General features: G+C 32.6%; 1 protein-coding gene across 3 annotated transcripts in view; it reads left to right on the forward strand.

Annotated features, from left to right (window-relative positions):
- The window catches only part of CDH10 (cadherin 10), a 176,988-nt gene that overhangs the window by 57,260 nt on the left and 107,131 nt on the right, over positions 1-12,597 (forward strand). For all 3 annotated transcript variants that reach the window (XM_008055097.2, XM_008055094.2, XM_021710931.1), the window contains exon 2: positions 1,407-1,762. In XM_008055097.2, the coding sequence (XP_008053288.2) occupies positions 1,532-1,762 (231 nt within the window). In that variant the 5' untranslated portion in view covers positions 1,407-1,531. The remainder of the gene's footprint in view (positions 1-1,406; positions 1,763-12,597) is intronic.

Below are 12,597 nucleotides of genomic sequence, written 5' to 3' on the forward strand. Positions count from 1 at the left end.
GTCTGGAGGATTTGGACAGGGATTAAACCAACCTAAGGGCCCATCATCAACTGACTGAATAAAGAGAATGTGGTATGTATAAACTGTCAAATATTTTGCCATAAAAAGAATGACATCACGGCCTTTGCAGCAACATGGATGGAGCTGGAGAACATCATTCTAAGTAAACTACCTCAGAAATTGAAAATCAAACCCCACGTGTTTTCATCTATGTGTGGGAGCTAAATGCCTACAAAGATGGAAATAATAGATGCAGGGGACACCAATAAGGGAGGAGGCAGGGAGGCGGGTTGTGATTCAGAAATTTCCTACGAGGTACAGTTCACTGTCTGGGGAATGGGCTAACTGAGACCCAATCCCCACCACTACACTATATGTCCATGTAACAAACATGCACTTGTACCTCTGATTCTAAAATAAAATTTTTTTAAAAGTGAAACAAGGTCAGAGAGATGGCCAGCAGTCATGAAATCGAGTGCAGCATTGTTTGATAGGTTTTGGATTATACTCAAATTTGGATGAGAAGTCATTGGAGTGTTTTGTGCAGAGAATTGACATGATCTGACTTGTATTTTAATAGAATTTTCTTGGCAATTGTGTTGAGAAAATAGTGGCAGGAAGGGGATAGAGAACAGTCAATAGGATATTGCCAAAGTCAGACTGGGATATCATTGAGTTCTGGACCAGGGCAGTGGCAGTAGAGATGGTTAGAACTGGACAGATTGTATAAGTGTATCACAGATACAGCCAACCACATGATTGCATCCTAGTACCAGTTATGCCACAAATTCGCTCACTGTAAAATTTTTTCTGCTTTAGGAAGTTCTAGGTATTCCACAATCTGACCTAAGAGGGGAGAGAAAAGAGATCTTTGAGGAAGGCACTCTTGGCTTTTGTTTTGTTTTTGTCTTTACTTTTACCTTTGAGTAGGATTAACTTTAAAGAAACGATGCCACTCTTTAAAAAACATTTAAATATCACTTTATTGAACACCAGAATGCATGATTCTTGCAGCTTATTTAAATTATTATTTTGTTTTCAAAGTTTTAATTTATGTTCAACAACTCTGGAAAAATTGACGTGCAGAATGAAGTATATCACCAGTGTATATAAGAATTATAATTCCTGAAAACTCTTAAGGTGTCAAAAGGAAAAAGAAGACAGCATAATAATGTCCCTTCTTTTGAATTTGTTCAAAGTAAATTATCTATAATTATCATTTCATAAATCATAGACATCTCATTAGACAAGTAATGTTTCCCAAAACAAATCATTATTGCATGAAAACTAAAAAATAAATATTTTGATTGTTATTATTAATAAATTATTGTCACTTTAAATTAAAAATGAAAAGTAATATTCATAAGTTTGTCAACTGACTTTTTTATTTGTTTGTTTATTTGAAGCTTTTGGAAACATGTACAAAACATTGATGAAATGTTGGAAACCAGTTGAAACACAGTAAAATTCAAGCTGGTAAAATAGAACTGCTTTCTCTTCATCCACGTTGGGATTTCTCAAGAAGTGAAGGATGACAATATATAAATTTTTGCTACTGTTTCTACTCTGGGTATGCCTGCCACATTTCTGTTCTCCAGAGATAATGTTTAGAAGGATTCCTGTGCCACAGCACAAAATCTTAGGTGCACGTGTGCCTAAGAGTGATGGCAAAATTCTTCATCGTCAGAAACGTGGTTGGATGTGGAATCAGTTTTTCTTACTGGAGGAATATACTGGATCTGATTATCAATATGTAGGCAAGGTAAGTCTCTGTTGAAATGATATATATTTATATTGTTCTCTTCATATGTCTTAGAGGAAAATCTGATGGACGCCAGACCATCATTCTTATAAATTTGATTCTCTTAATCTCCCCAAAGCATGGTAATTTATTGAATATAGATTCTAATTTTTAAAAGTTATAGAATAAATATATTTGAATATAATGTGTGGGAATTAATTTACTGGAATTAATTCTGCCCACATACTCATGAAATAGAAGTACTAAAAACTGGAATTTTATAATTTTTAGCTAGAAAGCAATGATAGTGAGAAAACAGTATGTTAATATACTCGTTTAAATGTCAGTGTATATATATATATATATATATTTGTGACTTCATATTGCTGTTTACTTCAACAGGGAATAAAAGACATTTAAAAGTTGTTTAGGCCAGGAGCGGTGGCTCAAACCTGAACAACATAGTGAAAACCTAGTCACTGCCAAAAACAAACAAATGAACAAAACCAGTACAGATACACACACACACACACACACACACACACACACACACACACACACCACGTACACCTTAGCCAGGAGGTGTGGTGGCAAGCACCTGTAGTATGAGCTACTCAGGAGGCTGAAGCAGGAGGATCACTTAAGTCCAGAAGTTCGAGGCTGCAGTGAGCTATGATTGTGCCATTGCACTCTAGCCTGTGAGACAGAGCAAGACCCTATAAAATTTTTTTTAAATTGTATCTTCTACAAAATGAGAATGAAAACATGACACAAGAAAAAAGAGATAATTTATAAGAAAGCTTATTCCACTTATGAGGGCTATAGTGTTTATTTTCCTTAAGTCACACTATGGATGCATTTGTATAAAAAAAAAACAAATAGAAAGACTAGAGGTAAAAATGGTTTACTGATGACATTATGAGGTAGACAGAGAAGTTATTTCGTTCCAGTTCCATTAAACTATAAAGTAAGTGAGAAAAATTAGTTGTGGTTGGGAATGAAAAGAGGAGTGTAACATACAAGTAATGAATGCTTGTATATGATAGATTGCACTAAATCCATTATTTTCTTGGCATGGAATCTAATTAAAGATAAATAAAGCCTTACTCTACTTGAGAACTTAAAAAGAAATTTATTTTAATAATCAGTGTTATTCTTTTTATGGACATTCTGTGAGAATATGTCAAAGAAAACAAAGAAAAATTAAACACATGAACAAAATAATATAGTTCCATTTCAATATATCTTGTGATAGGATAAACACACCACTCTGTTGGCAACTTTTGGATTCCCCAAACTGTGAGAGCGTCATTCAGGTAATCAAAATTGTGCCAACAGTTTTTTTCTAAGAAAAACTATTTTTGAAAGAATACATTTCTATTGATTTTAGGGCATTTCGATATGTTTTGTCATATTTTAATCATTTCAATTCTTTTTAAACATCTGGTAAGGATGATATTAAAGGATAAATACCATGTTGACTAGAAGGAGAAGAAAAAGAAACAGCAACCTAAGCAATCTTACCAGAAAGCACAAGGTAGCAGTCTTATCCATAGGTCTTTTGATTGAGTGCTCGGGAACAGAGGATGACGGTAGATTTCATGGTGGCTCCCATAGACAACTTTCAGTTTATGAAGCTAACCACATAAAAATATAATAACTGAAACCTGGGGCATAGGCACTATAAAGTCAGAGTTCTCTTTTGTTTTCTGGACATAGCACTAGTTGGCTTATTTGCATCATTTTTTTTCTTCTGGTCCTTAATGTGCATTTAATAAATGTTGATAAATTGAATTACCATTACATTACATACTCTCTCAGGATAGTCAAGCTACTTTTTTACTTTTTGAGTTTTCCTCTCATAAAATATCAATACCTTGAAATAAAGAACTGTACTTAATATCTGTTAGAGTAGTGAGATGGAATATTAAACTCTTTAGTAGAGCTTAATAACTGTTTAGCTGATTGACTTAACCTGTGTCATAGTGAATTGAATTCCCTCAGCCACCTGGTGCCACGTGGCTCTTAGACAGAGAAAACTAGTCTAGAATTTTAAATCACCATGGACAATTAAAGTTAGTAAACTTAATATATACCTTTCTTGATGTATAACTCAAATTTTATGCTTCATACTCTGCTTTGAAAAATAAATTAGAAAACTCTTTAAAATGAAGACAGGCAAAAGGAATTTATGGAATGTTTTCACCAGTGTCTTTCTATATAGACTGTACTACTAGGTCAATAGATATTTGTTAGTTGCTGTAGCTTTCACACTTCTCTGGGTCTAATTTTAATAGCCAGAATGTCTATTTTTTAGCTTAATTTTAAGTCCATTTTATAGTTTCCATGATTTATTCATGTTATGACCTGTGAAATAGAAGGTTTAAGATTTTTTCCTATACTACTAATTACTTATTATTAATCATTTTTATTGCATTAATTACTAGACAACTAAAACTATTATTTTAAATATAAACATGTACCAAAAAGGCAATGTTCAACAAAACAGTATTCAAATAAACACATATTATAAAAACGATAAGTTGACTCTAAGGTATATTTTCTTTCATAAAGTTTAAAAAACTTAAAATCCCCTGCATATCCTTTCCAAATTATTTATAACGAATTTATCACATAGTCATCCTTTCAGAAATTTATCTTCCAGTTTTTACTTCCTTTGGAGTGGGCATGTGATATTGGTGCTAAGTGTTTCAAGTCTCTAGGTTGGTTGAGACGTAGGAGTAATTTATTTTTCAGTTACTAGACATATGGAAAGATAGCGACAGACGTCCCACTGTGGTGGGGAATGTTTGGAGAGCTCAGAATAGGGAGAAATGGAGGAGACTACACTGGTGGGATGACGGCAAGACTAGAAACCACATGTGCGGAAAGGGAGAAAAACTAAAAAAATACCCACATAGCAAACTAGACCCTAGAAAGAAAGGATGAATATTTTTTCTCAGATAAAAACCTATTACTGTCCTATTACTGATTGAAACAACGAGAAAAAATCATTACTGTTTGTTGAGTTAAAGCAGAAGGAAGCTCAGGAAAATATACAAGTGACAATCAGAAGACTGAGGGCATGACTGTGTTTCTGTTATTCTCCCCCTGGTTATCTAACTTCTCTTAGCCTTCATTTTCTCTCATATGAAATCAAAAGAGCATGATTATGTCAGTGAATATATATTTATGCTTATGTATATGTATATAAGTAGGTTTTACATTATAAAATTACACTGTATGCATATTATAAAACTCGTTTATAAAATAAAAATAAAGAGGGGGAGAGGAGAAAAATGAAGCCCAGTGGCTAAGTTAACCCGGCCACAATTCCTTTATTTTGGTAAAGAAGTCAAACATAATGAATTCAAAGCATTTGTTTTGTTCAGCTGTCAGTACCAAGAAGCATCTTCTTCTAGATCATCTAGTCCATTACATTGTAAGCAAAAATATTTCTTGTGTAAGGTCTTCTTTTTCATGAACTAATCATATCACTGACTTTTAAGAAATTTTCTGTATATAGAACTATATAGGAATTTCCTCTCCTCTGTCTTCCAAAGCAAGAGGTTCAAATGTTGAACTTCAATAAATTTACTTTTGGGGTATATGTAGGCTTCATATAGCAACCATGTACAAATATTTTAAAATTTCCAAATTTAAGACTCAAGAAACGTTGAGTATAAGCTCCTATTTTGTATTAGTTTGATATCTTTTAATATATAGTTTCCAATCAGTTTTCTGTTGCACAATTCAGATTCCCTTAGATGATAATTTCAAGTTTCTTAGCTTCTATATATTAAAATATAAAATAATTTTTAATAAATTGTATACTCTTGAACTTACTTTTGGCTGTACCAAATGTACCGTTCTAAGCAAATTGCTGATTTTATTTATTGCACAGACTTTGTCTACATTTTATATAATAATTAGTCTCAAGTGAGAAAAAGCATGTTAAAAATAGATTTTAATCAAAACCAGAAATTGAGAAAAATCCCCAAACACCAAAGAAATTAATAACATAAATGGGCAACCATAAATTTGATTCACTGTCACTCTAAAAAAAAATTCACTCCAGAAAGTAAAAATATAATAATGTATACATTTTTTACTAATCAGAGAAGAGGTCTATATCTTCTTTATATAATAAAAGCATACACCATTTAGAGACATTGCAAGAGATTTTGGGGGTCTCCAGACCATTTTGAACTAATAGGAATTCACTGACATTGTTTTTTAAATGCAGAATAAATTTGGCACATAAATTATTAAATTATTGTTTGTAATTGCTATTGAGTTCTCACTTGTCTAGGGTTCTTGATAAACAAGAGCCACATTCAATTATTTCATTTCCCTTTACCCTGAAGAATTGATGCCTTCTAAGGGCTAGGGCAATAATAATTGCTTTCTATTTTAGTAGATGAAGAATTCACTTTGGGGTTTTATAACTTTGTATGTGTGTAGGTATTTATTGTTTTCTCTTCTGATAATTACCTGAGATGTTCTAACCACAAGCCACTTCATAGTCTATCATGGTTTTCTCATAGTCTATCTTGGTTTCGTCCTTCCATTGCAGGAGTGTATAACCCAGGATGAATACTCATCTTCTATCTCACATTGACAATGGATAAACTTGCCCAGCTCCTAAACACTCTGCTTCAGTTTGGAACCAACTACTTTTGTTGACACACATATCTTTCTAGTCACTTGACTTTTAAATATTTCACTTAACACTTTATGACTCTTAAGTTCTCCCATGACTGAAAATGATAGAATGAGTCGTGCTTTGCCGGTCTATCTCAGCTCTGCACTTCCAGTGCTTTCTTTTATTCCGACAACCCTGAATGAGTGTGGTGAGTTTAAAAGTCTCGATTAGTGGTTCTAACTGGGGGCAATTTTGCCATCCAGTGACATTAATCTATGTCTGGAGGCAATTTGGGGTTTTATAACTTGGTGTGTGTTCAGGAAGAGGGATACTGCTGACATCTAGTGGGTACTGGTCAAGAATGCTGCTTAACCTTCTGCAATGCACAAAACAGACAGTTTTGATTGAGAAACTGCCCTAGACCTCCCTAATTTGCCAAAGCCTCTTGTCTTTTCCCAAACAGCTCAATCTTAATTTTATTTCTTCATAACTTTTTACTTCTGAATATGCTCTCAATTATAACCATGAGTCTTCAGATTTACCATTAGTGTTTGTTTCCCACAATTTGGACTTCTATCAATACCTGCCATCCTATTCCGTATGGCCTTAAAACATGTATTTGGCTCCAGCCCCTTAGTCATCCTTCTCTGTAGACTTGTGGGCTCCAAACACTTACAATGAATGATGTATTTATTCATTTATTCAATAAACATTTAAAGGACCTTCTAGATACTACTCTGGGAAGCATACAGTGGTGAAACTATAATTCTATGTTCACAAATTATCTGCCTTTAAGAGAGAATAAATAGTAAATAATGATAACAGGGCATTATGGGATTCTTTTTGTCTTAGATACAACCAAAGGCAAAACAATAGTTACCAAATATCCTCATGTTCCATTTCTGTAGTAGTTGTAAATGAAGTGGAAATAAACAGTTTTAGAATTTGTGCCAAGTGAATCAATGTTATTAAAAGATAAGGTTAGAGAGTCAAAGAACATGTTTTTAAAAATGTGTATATAAGCCAGGCTCGGTGGCTTAGCCTGTAATCCCGCACCTCTGGGAGGCTGAGGTGAGTGGATTGCCTGAGCCCGTGGGTTAGAGACCTGCCTGGGCAACTTGGCAAGACCTCATCTCTACAATAAATAAAAAATTAGCTGGGCATTGTAGTGTGCGCCTGTAGTTCCAGCTACTTGGAAGGCTGAGGCAGAAGGATTGCTGGAGCCCAGCAGGTTGAGGCTGCAGTGGGCGGGAGCAGCCCCTGCACTCCAGTCTGGGCAACAGAGTGAGACTCCAACTCAAAAAAAAAAAAAAAAAAGTGTATATATTTTCAAGGTATGGAGTATGATCCTGGGTTAGGTACATAAGTGGAAACCATACAGGTGAAGTTTGGGCCTCCCATTAGTCCTCACTTCACCTGGTTTTGGGTCAGATACCCTTATTAATGTTATGTGCTCCCATCTCCCCAGGCAGCGATTTGCTACTGCCAATCTCTTTCATGCAGTATTATGATAAATGTTCGGGGTTCACTTATGAGTGAGAACATGTGGTATTCAGTTCTTTGTTTCTGTGGGAGATCACTGATTACCATAGACTCTAAATCCATCCAAGTTGCTGCAAAGTCCATAATTCTGACCTTTACAGCTGCTTAATATTCCATTGTGTATATGTACCACATTGTTTTTATCCAGTCCAATTTAAAAGGGTAGCACGTTTGGTTCTATGTTTTGTTTTCTTTTTTCTTTTTTGTTTATGTCTTTGAATAGAGTTTTTGATGTTCAGTGCCTGACCATAGTTAGAGTAGGTGGAATTTAGAGAGAAAATCTGTCCTGACCTCTATGACTACAGTCTTCCTAGGGTGAAATAGATCTCAAGTGTTCAAGTAGAAAAGTTTTATATATATATATGAAAGTTTAGATCATGGAAAACACTCTTTTGGATATTTTAATAAGTAAAATGAGACTGTTTCTAGAGACTAAAAATATTGAGGTGACTTTTTAATTTTTGTAATTATCCACATGTGGCCAAAAGAACTTACATTTTAAAAAAATCTAGCTGCTCACTAAATATTAACATGCTTTTAGTGGTGAGATGGGAGTTGTAGGGATATTCGGATACAGTTATTTTCTATTTGAATTTTGTCAATGGCAGCCATAAGATGAATGATGCATTAAAAAGATACGTGCATAGGTAATTTTAATTGAAAAAGTCCTGTATGAAAATTAATCAATGATTTGATAGATGTTGATAGAGACTCTTTTGGATAAGATGATTATAAATATTTCCCCGATGAGTAGATATTTGGACATTTGCATGAATACAGATTTCCCTGATATACATAAAGAAAGTAAACCTGCATTAGAGTTTGCAGGGATTTTAAGTAAGAGATAATAAAAGCATTTTTAAATAGAGACATACCCTGCAGTACCCTGATAAGGTTTACCAGCAGACCACCTGTTTGTTTGTAATTCTCAAAATGCATGCAATGTATAAGTCTCTCAATATGATGATATTTCAGCTAGCAGTTATATAGGGAAAACAAGTTTACTTCTTGCAATTTTGCTAGAACATTTTAACAAGGCCTTTTTGGGGAAGATCTTCAGAGCATAAATTTTGCACTCAAAATTTTCCATCCTAAATTTTGAAAACTTTTATTTGAAAATATTCAAATTTAAATAAAGTGTTTAAATCTACAATTTGACCAATCATTGTTCAAATACTGAACTTTTACAAATATAGTCATCGAAGAATAAAGATTATGTGAAAATGGAGTCAATGACTTTTAGCAAAAGCTCGAGAGAAATTTTTGTAAAAGAAGAATGTATTAAATCTTACATAAATTTTCACTTCAGAAAGTATCTCAGTAGAATGTATCAATAACAGGTACATGTGTAATAGCAGTGACACATGGATAATTATTATTTTGGTATTATGATGGCCTACCAAAACCCTCTCATTTTCTTTCTTGGAAACAATATATAATTACATGTTCAATTAAATCTGTATCCATTGTTCTGAAGAATAATGTTCTTTTCAGTAAAGAAAATGAGAAAGGGGGAGTGTATATTATTGTGTTTGCTCATCAATGTCTCATACTTAGCATGTGCTAATATATTCAAATTCTCAGTTGTTTCATATGAAAGCATGAATAAGAGAGAGCATTTTAATAAATTATTATTATTATGTTGGTAATCATGTAGCTAACTGTGTTCCATGAATCCTGGTAATTTAACTAAGAGTTGAAATAAAGAAAAGCATGTAAGTTTTTCAGTATATGACCTAAAATTGAAAAAAGGGAGCTGTAATTTTGCTGAAATATAATATTCAAACCCTTGGTTCTCTCTGTAAGATCCCTGATCTTCAATAGGCAAAGGGCATTTTATGTAAATTTCAGATTCTCCCTTCAGCAAAATTCTTTCACTAACTTCATGTTTTAAAATATGCTTTATGCATTTATAGAATACATAAAGCTGTTAAGTGTACAACTTGAATTAAAATGTTAAATCCTAGCCCAGAATTAGAATTATGATATCAAGTAGGAAACTGAGCTGTAAGCATATATACTATTATATTAATTTTTCTGAAGGAAGATTTTATATTTATCTGCTATTTAGTTTAAATTGCATCTCCAGCTTTCTGAGAGTTCAGTGGTATTACTTTCAAATACCCCCCCACACACTCACACAAAAGATCACTGAGAGTTTTTCAGTTTTCCTTGATACACTACAGTCACTTTTACAAACAACCATTAGAGGCTTAGCATCAAATCTAGTTTTCATATATTTGATTATCCTGAGTCCCTCAGAGCAGAGACATAAGAGTTTTGATCATGAGTCGAGCTTCTACTTCCTTGGTAGTTGAACTTCTGTCTGAAGAGAATAAGTGAAGACTAAGGACATGAACTTTGATTATATTTACTCTTAGAGGTGGAGAATATCCAAGAAGCATGTGTAAATGTTAAGGGAGGAAAGAAGGCTAGGACTCTTCCAGAAGCCAAAAGAACAGAAAGTTCCAAAGAATCAATGACTAATTTTGTCAAGTGATGCAAACTCATCAAGAAGACGTATGTAGCAATTTAGAAATCAGTGCAGACTCAGAAGAGAGCTGTTTTAATAATCTGGGGCAAAAGGAAGTCAAATAGCTTTGATTTAGACTGGAAGAAGACTACATACCAGTTTCTTCGAGGCATATTATTAAGATAAAATAAGTGAAGAGAAAGATGTATTTGAAAGGATGAAAAACTAGAAATATGGTAATATGATATGAAAAAATAGAAGATGTGGACATCAGATGAGCTTAGTCTTTTTGTTAAACTTTAGACTTAAAAAAGTCTACATTAAGCTGACAACCACCATTACACATAATCACTAAGCAAAAAAGCATGCTAATTTAAATCCCCAATTCTCATCATCATTCTGTAACATTCTATTGGACCAAAGTTGTGGTGTAAAAACTATGACATAAAGGTTTGCTTGTAAGAATTAAATGAGATATATTTATAAATATTATGAATATTTTGAAAACTGACAGATCCTGAAAATGATTCCTTTAAAGTTTATCATTTTAATATTTTAACAACTTCACAAGGTTGTTTCAATTCCTATCTCCTTTACTACAAAGAAAAACAATATATGTCCTCGTTGTACAAATCTAGAATGTTGTAGAGATGGGATTATAGCCCTGAATGAACGACTCCAGGGTGTATACTAATTCAACATTATACTTCATTGCACAATTAACAATAATGGTAATATCGTTATTAATGTTATGTATTATTACACCAAAAACAATTATATTCTTGTTTAAGCAATACAATAATAAGTTAGCTAGTTTTAGTATGATAAAGTACAAAGCTAAAATTTCATAGTTAACAGGAATGTTTTTATTATTTCATATACAAATCCAATTAATTTTTGTAGCAATTATACATTTATTGTTAAATTTATATTTGGAATTGATAATGCATATACTAAATTTGTACAAAATTTGAAAGGTAAAATATACAGTTAAAACAAAGATTTCCACCATGTTCCTTGGGCATTCACAGTTCTTTAAAAAAAAAAATCTAGTTTTTCTGGTATATATTCCAAGAGTAACATGCAAAGACAAGTATGCTCTTGCTTCTAGAAACATGACAAATGTACTTTATGAAGCATTAGTATACTTTTTTGTAATTTTATTAAAAATGTAACCTGGAATCTCATTCCATTCCAGCATGTAAAGACATTTTTCACCTTTTTTTTTTACTAAAAGAATAATATTCTTTTTAATTTGATGTACCATAATTTGTCTTATTGTTTTTAAGGGACATTTATTTTTAAAATGATTTGTTGGTATAGCAATATGGCAGGTGCTATTTCACACAGTGTTGATATATCTTTAGGAAATATGACTATATGTGGAAATGCTGAGGCAACATCTTGAAAAAGTTTAAACTTTGATATGGATTGTTAAATTATTCTCTGTTGAGATTGTTTCAATTTATCATACCAACTGCAATCTACGAAAGTAATTATTTCTCCACAGCTGTATCAAATATCTCTATTATCATTATCAGCTTTTTCCAGTCTTATAAATGAAAATGTTTATGAGTAACATTTTATTTCTTTTATCGTGAGTGAGCATGTGCATCTCTTTATGTGTTTACAGTACTTTGTATTTTTAACATGTCTTCATAGCCTTTTGTCAGTGTTTCTGTTGACATTGTATTCTTTTTTGATCCACAATTTCTTCTTATTACTTGACCTGTAATTATTTTTAATTTTAGAAATTTACCTAAAACACATAGACATATTTTAATGAATAAATATAAATAACGTGGTGTGCCCAGCAGCCACAACAGGAATTGGAAATGCTAGCCCCTTAGAATTTCTCTCTGTGGTCTGTTAATAGCAATACCGTTTCTTCTTCCTAGAGGTGACAACAAACTTCATTTTGTGATAGCAATGTTTGTCTTATTTTTAATAGTTTAAACAGCTATGTAATCATTCCTAAATAAAATAATAAAATTTTTCCTGATTATGGAATTTTTTAGTATAATCATAGTCCAGATATTTTGTCTTCCTTCTTTTGCCAATTGTTAAGTATAGAGTATCTTTTTATATAAACATGTTTGGATTTAATTACATATTTTATTAATAATGTATATATGATGTTGCTCCTTCCCTTAGATTGACTATTACTAACAATGCTTCTATGACCATTTCTGTATG

This window comes from Carlito syrichta, unplaced genomic scaffold, assembly GCF_000164805.1.
Source record: "Carlito syrichta isolate Samal-C Ts95f unplaced genomic scaffold, Tarsius_syrichta-2.0.1 Scaffold301670, whole genome shotgun sequence".
NCBI classification, from domain to species: domain Eukaryota; kingdom Metazoa; phylum Chordata; class Mammalia; order Primates; family Tarsiidae; genus Carlito; species Carlito syrichta.